Here is a 24,537-nt window from a genome sequence, read left to right on the forward strand (position 1 = left end):
AATCAAGCACAATCTAGTCCATAGATGCTTTGGAATGTGTATAAAGTGACATGAAACACAGGGGGTGATGTATAAATTAAGTTTTCATCAAGATATAATGATACACAGCTTCGGCTTTCTGCACTGTCAAATGCTGAAACAAGATTCATGGTATTTGAAGTACAGCCTTCATTTATTGTCCATCGCTGCCATTAAAAAAGAAAAAGAAATACGAGGATAACATATTCACAATGAGGAAATAATAATTAACCGAACGCTTGCCCAAAAAAAAAACAGTTAACTGACCAATCCAATTTGTATGGTGTTGTAAGAACCATATACTAGCCATGCTCTTATTAAAGAAGCAGATAAATAAACTTTATTCCAAAGTTTTCTCTTCCTTCTCAAAACACCAAAAACATTATATACTTTCTGTAACAAGAAACCTCATCGAATCAAGGACAATCCAGTCTAGAAGCTTCAACTTCAATATAAATATTGCTGCCCATGCAAAGTCGGTGGAAGACAACCAAATACGAATTGTTCTTACCAACACTTGGAAGAGAAAGATAGTCATAAAAAATACGGAAAGAACACTTTGATCAATAAGCTTAATAACGGTATTTGGTGGAATAATCTTTGGGAGCAATCACCAAACCACGTCCCTTTCTTGCACCTCGATAGACTGTCTCAATAATGTCAATGAACTCTTGCTTGTCCTTAAGAGCCCAGTTAATCTTGTTGTTGTTTCCAGTGCCAAGATCTATCATAATGTGTTTGTTCCTAAAGAAAAACATAACCGTGGAGGGATCATACAGCTCATACATGGTGTTAAAATCAGGAACCTCAGTTATGTCCACGAGGTAAATTACAGCAAAATTCTTTATTGTCTCAGCAACTGATGCCAGCACTTCATCCATCTAAAGTTGAAAGAAAAATATCACAACACCACGTTATAATTTAGATAGCAGCTCAAGTTCATTAAAAAGCAATAGAAATCCATTGCACAATCAAATAATCAACAAAAATCAAATAGGCAAGGACTGTCTTTGAAAGAAGACATCAAATCGTTTACAGGTTTCATCAATGAGATTATGACTTCACCAGACGTCGGTCTATTTAATCAAGGAGAAGGAAGCCTTCAAAAGCAAGGCCAATAGTTTGAGAATTGAGTCATACAGTTACTAACCTCTATGAATCAGAAGCAAGTAGTGAGACACGGTCAATCTGTTATCTGTGATTATGTTAGACTTTATACTTATGTGGTTGATGAGTCAGATCATCAACTGGCTGTTAGTTAGCAAATACAGTTACAGACTTGAGTCTGAATAAGTAAGGAACGCAATAAAGGTTCCGAGCATAATAAAACTACAGGAAGAGAGGGGGGCTTGGGGGGAGTCATTCTTGTAATTAAGAATCCGGAAATTGGCGTATCCTGTTTCTCTTTCTCGAGTAAGGGTGCAGTTTTCTCTGTACTCATATTCTACAGCACTAAAATGACAGTGTGTCAGGTTAGTTTGCACAAACCATGCAACAAGGTTTACAACCACCAAAATACTTTTTTTTTTTTTGGAAGAAATAACTGAGTTGTAATTAAAGTCACTTGCAGGGCACGGTGGCAACCACCCCCCCCCCCAAAAAAAGGAAAGAAAGAAAGGAAAAGAAAAGAAAAGCAGACTCGTGGAGGCATTAGCGTTCGCAGATTAGTATTAACATAAAATCTGGATTCAATAATCCCTTGATGTTAGAAACGCTCTAATTACATGGCTAAATAAAAACCATTTTACCTTCTTAATCGTAAATGAGGTTCTCAAGCAAGGGGAAGCGGTCAAGTGGGGAGAGTAGAAGGTGGGTAAGCATCAAAGCCAGATACCACGTCCAGTACAAACTCAAACTTAAAATTAAGGTTCATGCCAAGTGAGCAAATTATTAACTACAGGCACCACAAAATTTCAATTAATCATAAATACCTCGAACAAAAAGTTGACAATTTGCACTAACCGATCCTACATAAGTTGGTTGCAGGAAAAATACATGCCAAAACTCAATTCCAGAAAAAGGCCGTTGCTTTGCAGCTAAAAGCGATGGAATATACAAAAAGCCTTGGAAAGGCTTAACACAGAAAAAATGGCCAAGTTTAGTTTAGGGTTCCGATGGACCGAAAAATAGATCAAGTGAAAATAAGGGTTGAAACAGTTATTTGAAGAAGAAGACGAATCAGGCAAGGAAATACCTGCATGCACGTTTCGTCCCAATCGTGGCCAAATCGGATGACGACGAGACGCTCCTCCTCGGCAAGGATGGCCTGATCTACAGCCCATCCTGAATGGAGGTGAGGCAGCAAGTACGACATGCCTCTCTGTGACTTAAGACGAGAATTGCTGGAAACCTAACTGGGGCTAACTCAAAATCTGCAATCGGGGTCAGAGTACAAGACGAGACTTGTTATACTGACCCGACCGAATGGTTTCGTCCACCTTTTTTCAAACGGAAAATAATCCAATAGATAAACAAAGATTAAAATATTATTTTTTTAAAGCAAAATCAAATTTAGTTAATCATTAACAATTGGCACTTAAAATATCTGGTAACAATGTTGGTGGAAAAAAAAAATTAATGAACAAATAAAACTCTAAACTTTTAAATTTATAGTAAAATATATTATAATTGTTAACTTTTTTAATAATATTATTATCCACATAAGTATTGTAATAGTTAGAATTAAATTTATAAAAAAAAATCCTAAACAATATCTATGTAGATAATAACAATGTTAAAAAATTAACGATCAGAATTTATTTTAATATGAATTTAAAAATTTAAAATTTATTTTATATATTTTAAGAATTTAGAATTTAGGATAATTTTTTATTTGATTAAGAATTCAGGATTTTATTTGTTTATTAATCCAAAAAATATATATCTGGTAACAATCAAATTAAACAATCATGCATTTTTTTCTTAAAATAGTCATAGTTGAATGTTAAAAGATTAATATAAGAACAAAGAATAACAATAATGTAGTACGTGGCTTGGGAACAATAATAATAATAATGCTATCGGTCTGAGTTTTTTAAATATTATTTCAGAATTTAATTTCTGAAATACTTATAAAAATCATTATTTAATAGAGAACAATTCTTTAGATAATATTTATATTTTTTGAGGGATTAGTCTCGTAATTGTCAGTTGTGGCATATCTTCAAAAACAAAGAATAATAATAATAATTTTATAAAATGAGATTAGATTTATAAAAATTTTATTAAAAATAGACATATTATTTTATATTTGGTTACTGGTTACAATAATAAAAATATTAATTATTTAATTATTTTTAGACTTTATGATAATTTCATAAATTTTTATTTATAAAAATAATATTTGAAAAATAATTTATTGCTGAGTATTTTAAAATTTTATAATATGTTCATGTATCTTGTATAACGTATGGTCAATCTACCACAACACACAAGGACATATTTAAATACAACGAGCCTCTTTGTGCCATCAGTCATGGTGGAGGGTAGCATGCGTTACAGTGCACAGCCAAAAATCAAATTAAATTTGTTTGTCACCGCATACGGGAATGGAGAGGAAGAGAGGAAGAAAATGAAGAACACGATTGAGCTTTGCTAGGGCACATTGTTGGATCATATTGGTAATAGTTTAAGGCTTCCAAATACCCAAGGTAAGCAATTTATGCCTCTTCTTCCTTTCACTCCCTTAATTATATCATGCCGCACTTGCATGGCAACCAGTTTCACAAGCAACAATAATAGTTTATTAACCAAAGTAATTAATTAACATACAAAAGTATAAGAAAGATTTTCCCCAATTATCTCAAACATTTAAAAGTTCAAAAGTTTACTTCTTAATAACATGCTTCTAAAGATTCACAAGGCTTGAATGATACCAGTTTGAAAGTTAATCTATAATTTATCATACAACAATCATTAACACTATGATTTAATAATTCTTCAGGGTGTCATAATGTGCCTGATTATCACTGCCAATCTAAGTAGTGAAACTGAGCAAGTACTTGACCAACACTATCAATCTGAGTAATGAAATTGAGCACACATTTTAATACACAGTGAAATCACTACTAGGGTGCGACCTCGGTAAGACATACCATGAATTTTTCATATGATCTACAACTCTCTTATAGGTGAACTCCCACCTTTATACATGCACCTAAATCATCAAATTTATGCATATATGCAATTTTTTCAGAGCAGTTTCTCATTTCAGAGTTAAGATATATATATATATATATATAATCCCATCCTCAAGATACAACAATATATATTACGCCTACCATACATGTTTATATAAATTTCATAGCATCTCATAGAGTCAATACATATCATTCATATTCATATTTCATTCTTTAGTTGCAATGTACATAGAATCAATCTCTTAGTAGTTATGATCACTTCCCAAATAATGTTACAGACTATAACACACACACACTCACTAATTTAAATTTGCAATTATCTCAAACACTTGAGAGATTAAATGTCTCATTATCTCCATCCTTAGGTTCTATCATGCTTGAACCTGAGTGCTCTCTAAATCTATTTTCATCTACAGATGGTATTAATACAATCAAAGAATAAATTAAAAATCTTTTTAAAACTTAAAAAAGTAACCCTCAAGAATTCAAATTTAAGACATAAATCTATGATAAATTTTTAGTTATTAGATCCTAAGATTCGAGGAGTAGAAAGCATGTATTAGATTTAAAAAGACTTACCTTCAACATATTTGGCCTCCAAGGTACCTCCTTAGTGGTAGATCATGAAATCCTAGTAGAGCTTAAGGTTTTTTACACTCTAAGAGTGTTTTATTATGTCCTAAATGTGTTTTTCTCTATTAACGTGCGTATTTATAATTTTTGAAATTACATTCGCTCACCTCGATAACTTACTCACTTGCCCCCAGTGAGTTACATAATGCTTGCCCTAATGAGTATATCGATTAGCCTAAGCGAGTTACCTAGTATGACCCCCTCTAATCCAAATACTTTACCTCCTCACCAAACCTAAGCCTAGGGTCATTACCTTATTTCAAGGGATAATTATACCTTAATTTAGCCTTTTTTCCTCTAATTACGGTCTATAGCCTAAGTTTTAATTTCTCGAGATGTTAGATATAGTCTTTTAGTCTATTTTAATGTTATCTCATGCTTTTTTCCCCTGACTTCATGACCAATTTTGGCATTTACTTTCAATGAATTGACATATATGACTTATAGCTAACATTTGCTCACAATTTGAATCACCGGAGAGCAAGGTTGTTCAATTTCTACCTGTTTCGATTGGCCCAATTTTGTCCCAACCATATTAGGATAGGTCTCATCTTAGCTTGAAAACAATTAGGATGAGACTTTGTGCAATAGGACAAGAAAGAGATTCAGGACAGAACAGGACATGGGATTGCCCTCGAAATGTCCCGTCCCATTTCAAATATTATATATACATGTATGTATGTTATTTTTATTTTAAAAATATATATTAAATATATTAATTATATTAATATAATTTATACTTATATTAATCATACTTTCCATATGTGCAATCCTTGTTTAAAACTAAAAGTTTTTTATATTGATAATTTTAATAACAAGATAAGCAATATATTGTAATGTTTTTCTTTACAATATATTAACTATATTAATACAATTTATTCTTATATTTATCTATTTAATAACTTTTGTTTATATTATATTTCTTGCTTTTATTTTCAAAAGAGTTACTAACTTAACATATCTCAACTAATCTAGAGATCACTTGTGATTGTTGTCATAATGTGTTATATATCATGTATAATTGACTTTAAATTGTACATTTGCAGTCATGATTGACGTAATCAATAATTGATTTTAAATTGTTGAGATTTATGTGCTCATATTATTTTAGTTTTAAACTTAATAAGTTATGTAATTTAAAATTTTAATTTATTAATGTTATTATTTTGGCTTTTTTCCCATATTGTCTGTTTACTGGGATGCTGGGATATCTCAGTCCCATCCTAATTCTTAAAAAAATGGGATGACTTTCAGTACGGGATAAAACATGAAACAAAAAATTAGTTTTGATCATTTCACGAGATATGACACGTGACAAGAGTGTCTCAACCCCATCTCGCCCTATAAATAACCATACTAGAAAGATATCATTATTTCAACCGTTATTGCAAGATAATTTTTTTCAATAGCCATTACAAAATCTTATCATCTTTTAATTGTCAATTTTTACAATACAACGTGATCATAGTCATTATCACTCTATAGGCATATTTCGTGCTTTCAACAATGCATCCACAATTTCTCCATAAATTAATCCTCAAGGCCATGCAAAAACTTCTTAGAAGTATAAGCCCTTTTGTATCATTTGATGCTTGAACCAATAGCCTTCAAGACTTTGATATTTGTAATCAATTGAATGATCAAAGTGCCACAAATTTAATTACTCTTCGAAATTAATACTTTTTAGTGACATGATTCTTTACAAACTATTAATCTTCAAGACTATACATAGCAAAAATATTTTTCAATGCTATCAAAGCTTTTTGTGCCATGAAATGTTTGAATCATTAGCCTTTAGAACTATATTATTTGCAGTAACAATTTTTAATAATATTTAAAAAAAGATCACTGCATATAGGATGTAAGTTGGGTGGTTTAATTGAACAAAAGTTAAGTGAGTTATTAGCAATCTTAAGATACCTAATAAACTTAAAGAGAAGTTTTATTGAACTGCTATAAGGCCATCAGTATTATATGGTAGTAAATGTTGGGTTTTAATGGGATAGTAGAGGCATAAATTTGGAGTAGCAGAGATGAGAATGTTGAGATGGATGTGTAAACACACACATAAAGACAAAATTTAAAATGAACACATATCGAAAAAAGTGAGCATCACACCTATTGAAGGAAAAATAATAGAAAATCATTTTAGGTGGTTTATACATATACAAAGAAGATCACAGGAAACATCTGTGAGGAAGTGGAACAGATAAATTTGAGCTTTGTCAAGAGAGACAAATGAAGGCCAGAGACAACATTTTTGAAATTTGTTAATCGAAATCTCTTAATTAACAATATTTTTAAAAGCTTAATGAGTGATAGAGCACAATAATACTATATACTCCATATAGCTAAACTCACCTAATGAGATAATACTTATTGTTGTATTTAAAAAAGATCATTATCAAAAGTGACAAAGCTTCTAGCCATCTATAGAATAAAAAATAATATGGCTATTGGCCATTCAATAACATAAATTTAAAATATCAATAGATATCAAAATGATTATTACAACCTATAAGAATAAAACTTGAATTTTTAAATGATCAAATATAAAATATAAGTTTTACCCAAAAAAAAAAAAGAAAGGCACAAAGTAAAATCAAGGAAAGGTAAATTCTCATGACTCAATATGAATATCCAATAAATCATAAATAAGTAAAATTCGTACATTCTTTGCAATTACAAGGTCATCATTCATTCTAAATAAATTGCAAATTTTCATTATTCTATTTGGATAAATTATCTTTATGCCATGAACAAAAATCAACAAGCATGAATATGAAATATGCCACGAACTAACTTGGTATTGTGCTAATAATGTATCATAAAAATGAGAAAATTGAGGTGAGGGAGATAAGAAAAAAGAAATAGGGAAAAAATAAGGAGGAGATCTTATTCATTTCATCAAGCACACAATCATTTCGTATATGCATATTATTTATAGGCATCAAGTCTTTAAATTTTATAATAAGAGTTAAAACATAGAATAAATCAACATAATGATAGAATAGATAACATTTGGGTGTTATATGAATTAATCATTGTTGGAAAATTCCCAAAAGGCCGTTCATATTATAGGTTATTTAGCTTTGGTTGGAGAATACCAAAGGATAACTTTTAAAAGATTATGGATATTTACCATTATATTATAATATTTATAAAAAAAATTATATAAAATAAATTTAGTTAAAAAAGCAATTTTTTTTTGAAAAATAAAACAAACGCCCCATATATATATATATATATATATTCCCCCCCCCGGGACGAACGTAGTTATAGTTCGGTCTTGTTTTTTTTTAATTAAAGTGTATATTTTTTTGATCGAATTTATTAAACTGTATTTGTATGGATTCGTTTAAATTAAGCTAGTTAAATTTCTTCAAATATGGATCGATAACTTTTTTCTTTTAATCTGTATTCATTCTTTTCTATTTCAATTTCAAACCAATATTGTATATTATTATTTTGCTAAATTCAACTTAGCAAATTGCGTCATCTCTGATTTAAGGAGACTTTTCTTTTTTCGGTAATCTTGATTTATAATCTCTAATGGTCTTAGCACTAGTAGTGGAGGTGGAAAGATGCAAAAAATATAAGGAGAATGACTATTAGATCCAAAAAAATTAAAATAATGATAGTTAAATTCCCAATATTTTTTTTAAAAATTATAAATATTAATTCAAATAATTACAAACAAAAATTCTTATTACAACTTAAGAATTACATTTAATATTTAAATATTTATCTACAATTAAAACTCTTATATTTCTAATTATTTGGATCAATATTTTTAATTAAGACTTAATTGTAATTAATTCAACACCTAACAGTCATTCTCCCTTTATTTTACATCAATGGCTAAAAAATAAGATGGCTAATCGACTTGACTGTCCATCCAAATTCCAAACACACGAATGGGATAGGTGCAAATGAGCAGAGTTTTGGGATCCATCTCACAGTTGACCGAAGGCACACACGTTGCATATAACATAAAAAAATAAGATGGCTAAAAAAATAAGATTGTAATTAATTCAACACCTAACAGTCATTCTCCCTTTATTTTACATCAATGGCTAAAAAAATAAGATGGCTAATCGACTTGACTGTCCATCCAAATTCCAAACACACGAATGGGATAGGTGCAAATGAGCAGAGTTTTGGGATCCATCTCACAGTTGACTGAAGGCACACACGTTGCATATAACATAAAAAATCCTCTCCCAGAAATTTAAAGATCTGAATAATTTTATCCAAAAAATGGCATTAAAAACAGAAGGCATGAACACTTTATTTAAACAACGACAGCAGAGTTATAATTATAACATAGCATATGTTCAGGAAATCGTCCAAAAAGGAAAAACCCTTTTACAGCAGACTTGTTGGAGGAATTGAACAAAGTGAACATTTGAAGGCCCAACCGCAGATCCTTCAGCTTATCTTGTGCATAATCTCCATGTTAGTGCTTGCTGAGAAATCAATAGATGCATGTTATTCATCATTTTCCATACTTTTTTGAACACAAACCTCTCACAGGATTTTCATCAGGATTTTGGCACTGGCCGGTAAATTCTAAGTTACAACCTACTATTCTTCAAAGGTTATAAAAGTTGAATGTAACGTACATGTTCAGAAAAAATAAAGGGAATTAATACTCAACCTTTTAATGTAAACGAAATTTGAATGTGCAGGTGTGTAATTCAAGGTACTTCGTGAAAAGAACAAGAAAAAAGAATCCTTTAAGGAACTTCGTGAAAAGAACAAGAAAAAAGAATCCTTTCTATTCCATGTCAAATTCACAAAGAAACTAAGCTACTTGCATTTAGAATTACAAGTTAGCATTACAGTAGGTAAATTAGCACTTACAGAGCATTGTTACCATATACCCCTATGCGTCCAAATCTCCAGACCAAATTATTTAAAAAGGCTGATCAAGGGTGTGAGTCAAGTTCTATTGCAACCGAAGGAGGAAGGAGAGTAAAAGGTCTTGGGGAACAAGATCACGCGTGCAATGAAATAGGTTCAACATGTCAGTTGTTTCAACTGACAAAATGCCGCTGTGTTCTTAACTCATACATAGAGCAATATTGAAATAACTGATCAGAAGAAAATGCATACATCAAAATGCCTGAAGGTTGTGATTCTATCACATTATTTGTCAGATATATGGTAGCCAAATTTTCATCAAATCAAATTAATACAAAATTAATGGCAATTAGACCTTTAAATGATAAAAACTAAAACTAATATACGAAACAGTTGAATGAAGATAAACTTCACAGGCTTTTTCCCCCTTAACCTTAGCTTGAGAAGGGTTGCTTAAGAACCACGTAACTAAAATAAGAGAACCTTCTGGAATGATAATGTCGCTAAGTTATTCAATAGAAGCTATGTAAAGCAATGCTTGACGACTAATTATCTTGTAAATTTGCTGAGATCAGAAATATCAAGTGAAGGTACCTAATTTTAATGTCCGTGGCCCTTGTCATCATGACCCTCCCAAGGATGTCTCCAGCCCTGGAAAGCACCACAAAGAACAGAAGAATATATCAGAAAAAGTAAAACTAAACCAAACTTAACCTCAGCTAAATACAATTGAACAAAAATTAATTTTCAGAGTTTTACCAATACTACAGGACCATCTTGCTTTGCCCTGTACAATACCCAGAACCTGGGGGAAAAAATTGAGACGCGCGGTGAGTTCCTCAGCAGTCAGAATCAACTCAATCCAATTACATTACTGCACTCTCAAGAGTAATATGAAAAACGAAAGCAGTCTCGTAAATTTCAATTTCAATAACAATAAACCATGTAACTTGACATCAATCCTACCTAAATCCTCACCATAAACGAGTGAAACAAGCCCTTCTAGCTGACGATAACAAATTCCATGAATTAAACAGGAACAGAAAATAAAAAAAATACTCATTTCCTTCATCATTATAAGGTAATCCGCCAGCAATTTAGATCCCATGTCGACAAGAGACCCATGATTTAGCCAAAAAGGAAAAAAAGAAAATCAAATGTACAGAACATTCCTGAAGGAAGTAGATCTGGTGAATAAAAACAGCGCGCAAGGTGAGATAGATAAATGAGGGTTATCGCATACCACATAACAGCACAAAGCCCCTTGCCGGTGACGACATGCCAACGCTTCGGAGCATGCACTGTCATACCTTTGTAGGTTGTGCCCTCGCCATGGCCTCCCCCCATCTCTCTCACAACGCACTGCGAATTTCGAACACAGCAAACAAGTCGCTAGTATTCAAAAAATCATACACGTCGCTAGTAATCAAAATGAAGAGGGAAGAAGTACAACAATCACACACCTACCCCAAAAAAAAAAAAAAAACTCAGTCTGTAAATATTCCCAAATTGAAAAGCGTCAATATTCAAAGGAATACACGACCAGATTCAAAGCCAAATTAAAACAAAAAATTTAAAACAAGCAAGAACAGCCACGCAGGGACCAGATGATGCAGGGAATAAATTCAAATCTAGATACACAACCAGATTGAACAAATCAATCTCACCAGATTTGGGGAGTAGAAAAAGCCCTAGGGTTCGAACCTTTTTCACTGCTTGCCCGAGAACAAGCACGCTTGGCTGACAATACTGGACGGTGCTACAGAGTGCGGGGTGCTTGTTCGTCGACGAAGAGAAATGGATCAGCTGTGAGAACTGATAGAATCAAGTTTTTTGCTGCAACGTTAAACGTTAATCAATTTTTGTGTAAAATGCTTTTTACGATAAGTTTTTGTTTTTTTAGGATAAGTGTTTTTAAAAGGCCTAAATATGCTGGCACCTAGCCCAACAGGACTGACCCATTTAAACTCTGAGCCCATTAGAATTTACCCTTTTAATCCCCTTGTTATCAAAAAGCTGCTTTTCAAGCGCTTTCCTAACAAAATTTGGGCTAAGAGGACAGCCTGGAAGGACCCAATCACCTCCAAAGTTTGTTGCTACAAAAAAAAAAACAAAGGTTTCGGCGAAACGGAAATCCGATCCCTCGTTCCCGCCAGCTTTTCCCGCCAAAGTAAAGGGGAAAATATTCGCGAAGAAGGAGAACTTGAAAGTTATAACTTGGAGGAGGGTACAAAACAAAAGATCGAAGAGGAAAGGAATGAAATGGAGGCGGCCCCAACAGGATGCTACAAGTGTGGCCGACCAGGCCACTGGTCGCGTGATTGCCCCTTTTCTCCTTCAAACCCTGATCCCTCTTCTTCTCTCAAGCCTACTCCTGCAGATGATGGAGCCCTTTCTGTTCGCAAGCCAGCCGATAAACCCAAGAAGCTCCCTAGAACCAGGCCTAAGCTCACCCCCGAGCTTCTTCTCTCCGACGATGGCCTTGGTTACGTTCTACGTTATTTCCCTCGCGCCTTCAAGTACCGCGGCCGCGGGAATGAGGTATTCGCTGCATTCCTTTCCCCCTCTCTGGTTATCAAATTCCGTAATCAAAACGGCTCTATCATGATTGTCCTCTACTGGAGGAGCATTCTTGAATGACGCAAGAATGATCTTCCTTTTGGCTTATGTTATGAGTAAATGCTTATTCAGGATGGCAATTACATTTAGTATTTCGTTTTCCTGAACTGTTTTCAGCATATCTGCTGTTCAATGTTATCGTTCTCTTGAACTAGAGCTTCTGAATTCAGACGTAGTGCTTTTTTTTTTTTTGCCATATCCTTATTGTAAGTCATTTTTGCTCATGACACGCTGATAATGATATTGGACGCATTTAATGTTTTTTACTAGTTTGGAAACATAATTTGAAGAGATCAAGACTTCCACTAGAGTGTATCTTGAACTAGTCTATATCTACACTTGATATTTGTAGACATTTAGAGCACAAAAGCAACACTATTATTCATTGTGCAACCACCGCTTAGAGGCATAAAAAAAAAATTCTGCTCGAGGAACAGGGAAGAACGCTTGGCTTGGTCATCATAGATGCAAAGTAATGGGAATTACATCTACATGACCTTAAAAGTAGGACATGCCTTTTTAACATACTGCTCATGTCAAATTGCCAATCCTTGAATAAGGGTTGGCTAAATATAACATGTACCTGGAATTGGCTAATGAAAAAAGATAATTGGGTTTATTCTCAGTCACCAAGAGACCCTCAAGGTATGTGACATTTAAAACAAAGAGAAATAAACTGCCACAGCTCGGCCCAGGCGTTTAGCAAAATTTACTTATCTAGTGTCTTAACGTTGTGCTTGTAGAGGGATTAAAAAGTAAAGTAGTTGTGCTGAGATAAATTATATAGCCTATCAAACTTGATGCTCCGAGGCGAGGAGGAAGCAACAATGTTGATGTTTCCCCCTTTTTCGGCCAACAAATGTGGTTTATAAACCAGCAATTAAAAGGAAATTCATAAATCTTCTTTGGTGACAAGTAAATTATTTGGTACAAGAAATTGTCCTACAATGAGCCACATTTACAGTGGACCTAAATTCAGTGCTCATCACACTAATGAGCATCATAGTGCTCATCACAGTATGATAGAATTTGGACTATTTAAATTTTGATCTTATTTAGAAAGTTTTATTTTATTTTATATTTATTATAATAAAAATTATAAAATAATTTTAATAAATTTTTATGTTTTTAATTTGGTTTAATTTTAATTTGGAAGGTTCAATTTAATATTAAAATTTTAAAATTACTGTATGTTGACCATTTAGATGTGTTGTGGACTGTGCAATTTGGAGATTTTGGATTGTGTAGGGTACATCTAAATAGTCAATATATAGCAATTTTACAAATTTTAATATTAAATTGGATTTTTCAAGTTAAATTTAGACCATATTACAAATATAAAAATTTATTAAATATTTTAATAAATATAAAATAAAATAATATTTTAAATCTGGACCATTCAAATCTTATGCACCGATAAGCACATGGTTTAGATTTTATTATGATATGATGATGAGATCAGCCACTTCTTTGCCAATAAATGTGATCCATCGAATGATAAATCTGTACTGATAGAGAATTTTGTTCATCTAGACCCTATGATTTGATATAATTGTACTCTAATTAAGTTTGAGCTATTTAAATTTTAATCAGACACATGCATTATTTTGCTGGGCCGTTTTAATTTTTTAATTTTTTTCTTATGCATCGTTTGTGTATGCTGCTTTATTTAGGTTCGTGATTTGGGTAACCTTATAGAGTTATACTGTGAATGGCACTCTCGCTTGCTCCCCTATTACTCATTCAATCAATTTATTCACAAAGTGGAGCAAGTTGCTGCTACAAAGCGTGTCAAGGTAGGACGATACATCTTTGTACTGGAAGTAGATAATCATGTAAATTCTATTTTTATATCTTTAAAATATTGGTGAACTATCTATATATGTGTATACGCATAGTGCATATAGATACCAGGCCTCTTTGCATTTTGATAACCATAGGGTACCGTTTCTGTCATTCTTTTACTCACATGCTATTTCACAGCTTCATGTAACGTTATATGATATTTCGGTTAAGTTTTAACATTTTAAAGTAACAAAAATCTTAAAAAGTTGATTTTGTCTATATTTTCCTGCACGGTATTCAAGTTTTCAAAGTGACCTAAATCGGAGCAAGCAAAGAGAAAATTAGGTTGTATCAGTATGGTTAATTGGAATTTAGCCCATTCGTTCTTCTCAAGTACTGACATGCACTCTTTTTTTGCTGGAAAAACACGTGCCCACTTTTTTTTTCTGTTGGAATATTATAAAGGAATGTTGTAAGTGATTAGAGTTAATCACTAGGTTTGTTGGTGACCCTAAAAGTCTATATAAAGGGCACTATATTGTTAAGTTGAGTAGCGGGTTGCATCCCGCCTCTAAAAGAGGTTAACAAAGATCCTCCTTGCCTCAAAGTGCTTTTGGGATTCATGGTTTTTTCTTCCTAGTTGGAGTTGTATTGTTCATCATGTTGTTTAATCACCAATTCATCATTCTTCTTTTATTCAGGTTTTACATTAGTTAGCAGTTTCTAATAGACGGACTTCAATGCATGTTAAGCATGATTGTATTGTTATTGATGCTACAATCATGCAGATCATAGCAATGTCTGCATTGTATGGTTGCATTCATCCATGCTTCTAAACCATGGATGTTAAAATTCTACGGATTCTAACTCTGATTTGCCTTTCCCCCCATGCTTAAACTAGACTTGCCTCAGAGAATTGAGGGAGAGAGTTGCTAATGGTGGAGATCCAACAAGGCTGCGCGAACACCCAGTTGAGCATGGCTTTCCGGTTGACAAGGATGGTATGATGTTTGCTTTACAGTGTGTTAGAATGTTCTCATGATCAATTAGTTTCGCTATATTAAATGTTATTTTCCAGAATCTTGCGGTTATAATATTGAAGAAGGAAATCTAATATAACCAAAGGGACATAATGCATTCTATCATGTGTTGGCATCTCAATGTGTGCACCTTTGTATTTGGTAGGGAAGATTGTTCACGATTTCATGGTCCAATCATAAAATAGCTCTGGTTAGTCACCGCAGAGCTTCTTCTGCCATAACAATGCCCCTTGTTATGTTTCACTCATGATGGGAGTGTTATGGATTGGTTGGGAGAGTTGTTACATCCCACATCGGAAAGATTTGAGGAGAGTTTTAGGCATATAAGTGGGTGCATTGCACACTCCACTAAACTAGAATTTTAGGCTATGTTTAGTTGAAGGGGAGGGGATCTCATTATCTTTGATTTGATCCTCAGAGAGGCCCTTGGAATGATTTTGGTTTGGATTCTTACCTTGACAAACTTGCTGGCAACTGGCAAGTATAGCCTGCTGGCTTGATGCAATCATTCAATGTAGTTCCTAGAATTGTTTCTTTGCTGATTGACGAGAGAACCTCTCTTTTTTTCACGTTATCAAGCATTTCCGCCCAATCTATATATATTCTGACTATGTTTGCAGAAGGTGGGGAAGCCAGTCATCAACAGGGAGACGTGTTTCTAGAATCCCAGAATGCTGAGAACGTTGAAGATATTCTTAATGAAGTTTTCGATGAAGCTACTGCAGTATGTTCAATTCTTCTAAATTAATTTTGTTCACTGTCATGCAAAATGATCCATCTATTAGCGAAACGACTGAAGGTGACTCTAGCCATAACCCCCTGCCGCCTAGAAATAAGGACTTCTAATAAGTATGATACGATTAGGTAGAAGCTTTGTGGATGTTTTGATTTTCTATTTCTTCTAGGTCAGGCTGATCGCACGTTGAGTTTTTTGAACTGATATGAGGAGACGGAAAAAATGTTTATCCTGGCTGAGATATAAATTATACTGATAAATGATGAATGCTTGAATGAGATTTCCATGAAACTGTTCAGAGAATCTGTCCCTATGAATGTTACTCTACATTAACGGTCTTGATGTGAGCTTTCATCAGAGACTTCTCAAAAAGCCATTTTCGCATACAAGATAAGATGTTGAGTAAGCCATAGCTGAGGAAATTCCTTGCCTTTGTTGTTACAGGAACCTTCTCAGTTCAGAGATTCCATTGCGGAAACATCAACCGCAGTTTCAAACAGTGGAACCAACTCTGCTGGTAAAGCTAAAATAACAGAAGAGCAGAGGGCTCGACTGGAAGCAAATAGGTTAAAGGCACTAGAGAGGCGTGCTGCTCTAGCCCTCTCATCAAAGGCCACCTAACTCTGATCGCAGTGACATCCGTTTTAAGTGGATACGTTTTTAAAAAATCCCTTTACATGGTGCGCAAAACCTTTTTTTGTTGAATTGATTCGATTTTGTAGACTGTTTTTCAATGTGAAGTTCAAACTGGCATATTGTCGTTGACTCCTGGGGACTTTTGACGAAAGAATTTCGTTTGCCTCCAATGTGGGGAGAGGAGGAAGAGGATCGTGTGGTGCCAAAGGGGATTTGGTGGAGGGAGTAGTTATCAGAGTAGTTATTGTGCGAGACATTGGGTGAGGTTGTGAGGAGGGGAAAAAGATGACTCTTTTTTACTGAGTTACTTTGGTCATTTGGTTGCGCTTTGCTCCTCCAATCAAATTGTAATGTTTACGTTTCTTCATAATAACATTCCCTCTTAAAGTCCTTAAAATATAATTTTCCCTAAAAAATCTCAAAAATTTGTGCAGTTAGCAATACAAAAAATGAGATCATATCTTAAAATAAGTAAGAAACTTCAGCTTTGGACTAGACTAGCCATAAACAAACTGTTTAAGCTTCATTAAGCATGTTCACTTTAAATTTAGCCAGTTTATAACTGAGATATCAATAAATGACTGGGATTTTGACGTCTATAAGTCTATTAGAGGGAACAAAATAAAATAATTCAGCGAAATTTCACCCCTAGTACCTTAAAAAGAGGAAATGAAGGAAAACCTCACTTTATTATCTCACAAGAGAATAATATGCAAAGACAAAACTCAGTTTTGAGACAACCGTTTAAATAGTGTCTTCATAAAGCTGGCCGGGGAATAGAAGAGGCATTTTTAACTCCATCTTCTCTTGTCCTCTTCTTCATCCACTGGAGCATACCATTCTGGCCTTTGCTTAGAATTACTCAGTCGGTAGTTCAAGAGCAGTTCTTCATCTTGAAGAGCCCTGGTAGCTACCAAAACCAGGGTTTTGAGAGTAGGAACACTTGAATCACTATTTCTTGACATTCCAGATTTAAACCAAAAACTGCCAAACCTCCTCATATTTACTTCTGCATTCCCAAATAATATATTTGGAATATATGCTCTCACGTTATTTTCAGTCAATGGGAAGTCATAAGGGCAGATCATCACATTTGGTAGCATCCCTTTAGCTGGGTGGTTTGCGAAGTGGGCAAAAGCTAATGGATTTCTACGCTCTAGCACATCACCAGTATTGCCTCCAACGGTGCCTTCCAAAGGCTTACTCAGTAGTTTCCATAACCGGTCTGAACCTTTCTCAACTCCTTTCTTGTCGGGGTTGATTTCTGCTATTTTTAGGCCATTCCATACTTCTCTCTTGCCACCCCCAGAACCCCAAGGTTGGGCATTGATGACAGCCCCATCATATCTTGAAATTAGATATGAGTTCTCTGCATCAACCCTTGGATATCCGGGAATATACCGGTAATAAGCTGGATAGTAAACTACACCAGGATAAAAGGCTATGACTGCACCGACATCAGCTTCCCCGTCTAAAAATAGACCTTGGCCAGCATCTTTGTGGGATATGTTTGAACGTTTAACATTAAGGGTGTAGCCAAGTTGATCCTTTAACTTCCGAGAAACTTCAGCTTGGCTTAATGGTCTAGTCTGAGGGATAGCTGCATCCAAAACAAATCGTTGACAAGTGCTCCAGTCAGCAGACAGCAAGTAGAATACCCAAAAAAATATTTGAAATTATAATGGTAAAGAAGTCGTTGTCACTAAAATTACCCTTTTCGTTTACATAATAGATCTAAAGGTCACATGACTAAACTTCAAACAAAATAGGTAATTTGCAAATTAGCATGTTATACATACAAGGGCATTCCTCATCCATAATAGCATATACTCCTTTATAAAGGACAAACTCATACTTAGCCAAGGTCAGTATCATTTGCTAGGTCTTTTGATCCTAAATGCAATAAGGCCATGTGTCAACCACATATACGAGCTGCCTTAACTGAGCTTATGTTCTATCATGGTTAAATTATTTAATTTCTGCTCCATTAATTGCAAAAATTAAAAAGAATCTCTCCAGTTAACTTACTACTAGTAACCCTCCAACAATATAGTTCTAACTCTTCTGTACTTGCTGGTTCTAAGTGAAATCTCGTACATCAACAGAGATGTTCACAATATCATCAAACCCTGTAGTTATATTCCTGTGTGAATTGGATGCTACATTGAAATCCTAATACCACATTGCCATCAATTTCCCAACATTCTCAAAGCCATGCATGATATATTTCAATTAATGTGATACTGCTATTAAGCTTAGATTGTTAAAATGATTTTTTTTTTTTTTGCAAGCAGGTATTTTTAATTATAGATTATTAAAACAAGATTACAACATAAGATAATTATCATATTAGTGATAAGAGGAGTGATACAAATAAATATCATAATAGCTTGAATGGATTGATATGAATGTATGATAATCCTGAGGGGTGGAGCTGTTTAATTGGTAATGATGAATGGAGCGGGTATTATTTAAAGATGTGACGTCAATATCAGAATTATCCTCATTTAAGTTGGCATTACAGGCCCAGCTTAATCTACTTGTAAAAGAAATTAGTTATACATTCATATTTCGGAATATTCTTTGACTGCAAAAATCATGGATGAAACAGAAAAAACGATGAAGCAGGCACAAATGCATATTATGAGGTGTCAAAAATATGTTAACTGTGACAGTTCACACTACTTCACAGTCTTTCAGCTGCTGCTAGTTCCTAAGGCTTATTATACTCAAGTTTTAATTAAATTAGAAACCCCAAGTGGAAGAATTTAATGATTACCAGAGAATTTAAATCATAAAAAAAAATGCAAAAGAGGGTTATGAGCAAAAAGAGGTGACTCACGAGGATGATTGGGAGGCGAGGCACTACTACCCACAGCCAAACTAAGCCCACTTTGGCGGGGTAAGTCGCTTATTTGTTGAGATGGCTCGAGGCTGTCACTCGTCATCTTATCATTAGGAAGGAGAATTTCATCCATGAACTTGCAAAAATCTTTAATTTGAGAATGAACATTTTCTTGCACTTGCACTTGTTGATCAGCAATAGAAGCTTTGCTCGCCATTTCAATAATTTCTTCTGCATCAGCCTCAACAACATTCTTCCCCAACCGATTGTAGCTGGATATTCAAGTCTTTGCATAAGCCAAAAATGTTAAGATACATTGAGAAGAATCACGCTTGCAAAAGAGAAGCCAGAGGCATTACAATATGCGAACCCACAACATAATCAAACTGACAACAACTGATCAACTAATTGTTAAGTGTTGACAACGAATATGCTGCTTGACTGCACGTATTATATCTTATCCAACGCAGTGCCAAAATGTTCGAAATAAAAAAAGGGTGTGACAGACTCATAAAAGTATGGCATTGAAGAAATGCATATGTTCATAACTAAAATCTCTTATATACGTTCATTTTAAAACTGATGCAGATTGAACAATGAAAGAGTGAAATATGTATCAAACAGGGAGGGTAGAAAGAGAAGAGGAAGACGAATAAAGGAGGGGAAATTGAGTCTGTCAATAAAGTAAACAGATGGAGATGCATCGGGCAACAAAAACAAAAATCCACATTTCTGCCTCGGGCATAAAAGTTCCATTTGTAAAGCTCGGTTAGTGCAACGTAAAACTACTTACCTTGTATAAAGGAACAAGCGATTGATGTCAGCTTCAAATTGTAAATGTCTAGGATCCTTAGCAAAAGTAGGACTTTTTGCCAGAACTTTTACCGCCTGAAAAAGATGAGACGAAGTGTTGTGGTGAGTTTCATAGGAATCTGAATCACAAACATACAATAATTAAGCACAGCTAATAATTTTAGATGATAATAAGCTAGGGATATACCTCTTGAAATTTCTGAAAGAGGAAAGCCATCGAGAGATTAGATGGAAGCATTCAGAGCTGAACATAAGTTGAATGCAGCAATGAAGCTGAGATACTGGGAATGAACAGCAGAAGAAAAGGCGAGATCAACATTAGTTAGCACAAAGAAGCGAGCTGGAAATTAGTTTCAGCGTTGAAATGGCAAGTCTGGCACGCTCAATCCAGTCGAGCTAAAAGGACAGTATAGCCAGAGTGAGTAGAATTAGTGAAGCAGTGAGAGTGAGAGAGAAATGAAGGAAGTAGAAGAGTCAGATGACTCCGAGTTGATGGCGAAGTGGAAGAAGCGCCACACCGATTGCGTTGGCTGGCGACAATGAGGAGATGCCGAGCTTGCTGTTACAGTCGGCGGGATCTCCTCCTCCAAATCGCAGCGGCGTGCCCTAGCCATGTATGATTTTTCGTTTTTACTGACAATTATTATTTTTATGTTATCCTTATTTGTCATTTTCTCCTTTCTCCATCCTTTTTTTTTTTTTTAAAAAATCCACCAGTTGGAGAAAATTATATTACTCAATAATCAATAAGAAATTACACTATGATTGCATTGGTCCTTATATAAAATCAAGTTTTTACATGTCCCTAAACTTAACCAATTATTACTGACGCTGGCGGTTGGACTGCCGTCGTTGAGGTCGCTGAGCTTTGATAATCCCATGTCTCTTTAGCTATCTGAAAATTCTGATGGCCACCAAACCACAAAATTCTCTTAATCATATATGACAAAAAAAAAAGTATATATTAATCCAAATTTTTAATCTTAAATTTTATAAATATTATTCTTTTATTAATAAGTATTTACTTAAGTTTTAACAATAATATAATTGAAATTAATAACAATTCATTCGAGCTTTAACAAATTAAAAAAATTGATAGAATGACCTTAATTATATAATCATAAATCTTTTATCAAAAAGTATTTATTTAGGTTTTGATCACAGATTCATTTAAAACTAACAATTTATTCAGACTTTAATAAGTTACAAAAACTGATAGCACATATTTAATGAAACAAACTATTTGTTAATCACAAATGAGTTATCATCAAAATTTAAATGACTTATTTTTTATGTAGGATGAAAACTTATTCTGTTAGACCTATGCTATTAATTTTTTAACTTGTTAAAAATTAAATGAATTATTGTCAATTTTAAATGAATTGCTGTCAAAACCTGAATAAATATTTATTAATGAATTATTAACATTTGTATAATGAAGCCCTTCCTATTTTTTTTATAACTTGTCAAAAATTAAATAATTTACTGTTAATTTTGAATAAATTATTGTCAAAATATGACTAAATACGTATTGATCAAGGACTAACATTTTGTACTATTAAGATCATCCTATTGGTTTTTCTAATTTGTTAAATCTCGAATGGATTATTCTTAATTTTGAATGATTTTTGTCAAAAACTAAATAAATACTTGCTGATGAAGGACAAACACTTGTATAATTAAGCTCATCCTATCAGTTTTTTTAACTCTTAAAAAAATCAAACGAGTTGTTAATTTTAAATGAATTGTTGTTAAAATCTAAATGGATACTTATCAATATACTACTAACATTTTGTTATTATTAAGATTATCCTATTAGTTTTCTTTAACTTATTAAAACTTAAATGAGTTATTGTTAATTTTGAATAAGTTGTTGTCAAAAACTAAATGAATACTTGCTGATATAGAACTAACATTTGTATAATTAAACACATTTTATCAATTTTTTAAACTTTTTAAAACTCAAATAGATTGTTATTAATTTTAAATATATTATTGTTAAAACTCGAATGAATATTTGTTAACAAAAAACTAACATTTGTAGAAGTTTAGGTTAATACATATATTCGCTTTTACTGTATATAATTAAGACAGTTTGGTGGTTTGGTGGCCACCAAACCTTTTCCTTGGTCCCTTCCACCAATTATTTTCAAATAAATTATCACTAGCTTCGAAGCTCTGATGATCGGCCATTGACAACCTTATCGATGGCAAGATTTCCAACGATGGGCCAACATCGGTGACAATAGGGGGTAATTTTTTTAAAAATTATTTTAAATTTTAAGGGCAACTCTGTCATTTGATGTGAAAAATAAATTTAAGCTAAAGACCAATGAATTACAATGTACTCTCAAAATCTATTAGTTTTTAAATGATATGACTTTACTCTAATAATCTTGATTGATATTTTCCTTTTTCATTTTTTTTGGTTTGGACTGAAGAAGTCCACAGGATCAATTTCTGAAGAATGGTGACAGTGGTCCGGTTGGGCCCTCAGTTTGATTCATGCCTCACAGATATCGCGCAGCCCACGGATTTTTACTATTCAAAAATGCTAAATTTATTTTTTTAAATAATTTAAACATGACTTTCATATTCTCATTTTTTTTTTTAGCACAAGGAATGGCAAATGATGGAACATGAGTTTAGATATAATTATGATTATTTCTAGATATTTATCATTTATTTTAAGATAATCTGTTTTAGGTTATTTTATTTGAATAAGGATATTTTTGATATCTTTTAGAGTAATTAGGAATTTAGGATTAGGGTTGAGACATATTTTATTATCGCCATCTTTTTAGACCTTTAAATTTATACAGATAACTATCTTATTGTTAATTTGCCCATTATGCGGCAACTAAAATTGTATTTAATTAGAAACCCAATAATGAAATCATTGTAGTTAAATATAACTCTTGTTCAAAATTTTAAAAAAAGGAATATAAAAAAGAAAAATAGCAAGGAAGGATGGTTAAAAAAAATTTATATCAATTAAGAATTAGTTGTTATCAAAATCTGAATGAGTTATTGTTAATTTAGAATAAGTTGCTGTTAAAACCTGATTAAATATTTATTGATAAAATACCAACTTAAATTGACAAGCATCCATTTAAATTTTAAAAATAAATAATTCTTGATTGATATAAATTTCTTCTGCCGATCCTTAATTGGTACTTTCTCATATAAAAATAAAAAAAAAATTCCGCGCAACGTTATGTGTAGAACGATGCTTTGCACGAAGGGGCCTGTCATGATTCTTGCTTAATTCAATTTTTTAATAAGATTTCTAAACGTGATTATTAAACCAAATAACTGATCCGGACATATGATATGAATGGAAATTCATCGAACCAATTAAAACGTTCAAATTTAATAAATTCATACCGTTAGCTAAATATTGAGCGTATAATTTATTTCCCAAGCGAACATGATTGTAGATGATTATTTTGATTTGATTGGAAATTTTTAAAATCTAAAATAAAAATAGCTTCCTCTTTGGATGTATGCAGGGTGAAGAAGAACAATGTTTGAAATTTAATGTTAAAAAAATGGACTCAAGAGAGCACACCAGTCACCAAACCAGGATCAGAAGTGATCATGTACGAATAAAAAACCCTCGTTCCTAAATAGTAAATACAGATCATTAGAAGTTATCAGAACTTTAATTAATTAGAAAAGGTGACAATTACTTAACGAATTTGTATTGTTAATTTGTGTTATTAGGTGAGCAACAAACTCGGCCTCTTGCGGTATTCATTCTTCCTGTGGACATTGGAAGACACATCAGCAGAATGAAATCTGAGCCACACATCCATTTACGTATGGTTCCAACTTCTCTTTAACCAACGTCCAACCAATCCGACCAATTGCAATTACAATTCATGCAAATAAAAAATTTGATTGTTACCTTACAACTTACAAGCCCCATCCTTTGCAAACACTTTTATTTTTAAATTGGAAAATATTTAAATTTGAATTATGGTATTCAAGCGAGAGGAGATTATTATACCAAAAAAAAAAAACCCCCTATTTCTCATGGTTTGTTTTTCCCCCCCAATTTGCTGCTCTTTTAAGCAATCCCTAATGTGCCGTATACAAGTGCAACCCATTTAAGAAATCTCTTGACTTTTAGCTGTATATGTATAGTTTTCAAATAAGTTATATAATTAGATTGGAAAAAAAAATTAACGCCGAATCATTTAAACTGTACACAAGTTATTAAACACCGGATCACAGTTTATTTTACAAGGGTAACCATTTTCATAAATTAAATTATGCGCAGCGGACATGCATGCTGATGCATGCATGGTCTGTGAGCAAGAGAAGACAAGGATGGGCCAAAAATGAAAATGGCGATAGTGTGAGTGATATGGCAGGAGCAAGAGTCGCATGAAGCACGAAGAG

General features: G+C 33.2%; 4 protein-coding genes across 10 annotated transcripts; 1 reads left to right on the forward strand and 3 right to left on the reverse strand.

Moving 5' to 3' along the window:
* Positions 1–332: 332 nt before the first annotated feature.
* LOC129311269 (thioredoxin-like protein YLS8) lies at positions 333–2,444 on the reverse strand. 3 transcript variants are annotated; one of them, XM_054953453.1, is made up of 3 exons: positions 2,213–2,444; positions 1,981–2,091; positions 333–899 (listed from the first exon to the last, which is right to left on the reverse strand). In XM_054953453.1, the coding sequence occupies exons 1-3, from the start codon at positions 2,330–2,332 to the stop codon at positions 591–593; spliced, it is 540 nt and encodes a 179-aa protein (XP_054809428.1). In that variant the 5' UTR covers positions 2,333–2,444; the 3' UTR covers positions 333–590. The 3 variants fall into 3 exon arrangements, with proteins under 3 accessions (XP_054809428.1, XP_054809429.1, XP_054809432.1); XM_054953454.1 differs by lacking the exon at positions 1,981–2,091 and having other exon boundaries at positions 2,213–2,433; XM_054953457.1 differs by lacking the exon at positions 2,213–2,444 and having other exon boundaries at positions 1,950–2,075.
* Positions 2,445–9,056: 6,612 nt separating this feature from the next.
* Positions 9,057–11,522, reverse strand: LOC129311006 (NADH dehydrogenase [ubiquinone] 1 beta subcomplex subunit 2). 3 transcript variants are annotated; one of them, XM_054952934.1, is made up of 5 exons: positions 11,361–11,522; positions 10,900–11,018; positions 10,416–10,461; positions 10,251–10,307; positions 9,057–9,259 (listed from the first exon to the last, which is right to left on the reverse strand). In XM_054952934.1, the coding sequence occupies exons 2-4, from the start codon at positions 11,001–11,003 to the stop codon at positions 10,257–10,259; spliced, it is 201 nt and encodes a 66-aa protein (XP_054808909.1). In that variant the 5' UTR covers positions 11,004–11,018; positions 11,361–11,522; the 3' UTR covers positions 9,057–9,259; positions 10,251–10,256. The 3 variants fall into 3 exon arrangements, with proteins under 3 accessions (XP_054808909.1, XP_054808911.1, XP_054808910.1); XM_054952936.1 differs by having other exon boundaries at positions 10,900–11,119; positions 11,361–11,517; XM_054952935.1 differs by having other exon boundaries at positions 11,324–11,516.
* Positions 11,523–11,788: 266 nt separating this feature from the next.
* On the forward strand, positions 11,789–16,601 carry LOC129311005 (uncharacterized). 2 transcript variants are annotated; one of them, XM_054952933.1, is made up of 5 exons: positions 11,789–12,197; positions 13,949–14,071; positions 14,962–15,061; positions 15,721–15,824; positions 16,281–16,601. In XM_054952933.1, the coding sequence occupies exons 1-5, from the start codon at positions 11,919–11,921 to the stop codon at positions 16,455–16,457; spliced, it is 783 nt and encodes a 260-aa protein (XP_054808908.1). In that variant the 5' UTR covers positions 11,789–11,918; the 3' UTR covers positions 16,458–16,601. The 2 variants fall into 2 exon arrangements, with proteins under 2 accessions (XP_054808908.1, XP_054808907.1); XM_054952932.1 differs by having other exon boundaries at positions 11,832–12,197; positions 15,724–15,824.
* A 541-nt stretch (positions 16,602–17,142) lies between these two features.
* LOC129311004 (uncharacterized) lies at positions 17,143–20,758 on the reverse strand. 2 transcript variants are annotated; one of them, XM_054952930.1, is made up of 4 exons: positions 20,318–20,758; positions 20,111–20,205; positions 19,315–19,589; positions 17,143–18,072 (listed from the first exon to the last, which is right to left on the reverse strand). In XM_054952930.1, the coding sequence occupies exons 1-4, from the start codon at positions 20,366–20,368 to the stop codon at positions 17,264–17,266; spliced, it is 1,230 nt and encodes a 409-aa protein (XP_054808905.1). In that variant the 5' UTR covers positions 20,369–20,758; the 3' UTR covers positions 17,143–17,263. The 2 variants fall into 2 exon arrangements, with proteins under 2 accessions (XP_054808905.1, XP_054808906.1); XM_054952931.1 differs by having other exon boundaries at positions 19,315–19,603; positions 20,318–20,757.
* Between the last annotated feature and the right edge of the window lie 3,779 nt (positions 20,759–24,537).

The sequence above is a fragment of the Prosopis cineraria genome, unplaced genomic scaffold (assembly GCF_029017545.1).
Source record: "Prosopis cineraria cultivar Desert tree isolate PC_DT_omini unplaced genomic scaffold, ASM2901754v1 PC5, whole genome shotgun sequence".
Lineage (NCBI taxonomy): Eukaryota > Viridiplantae > Streptophyta > Magnoliopsida > Fabales > Fabaceae > Prosopis > Prosopis cineraria.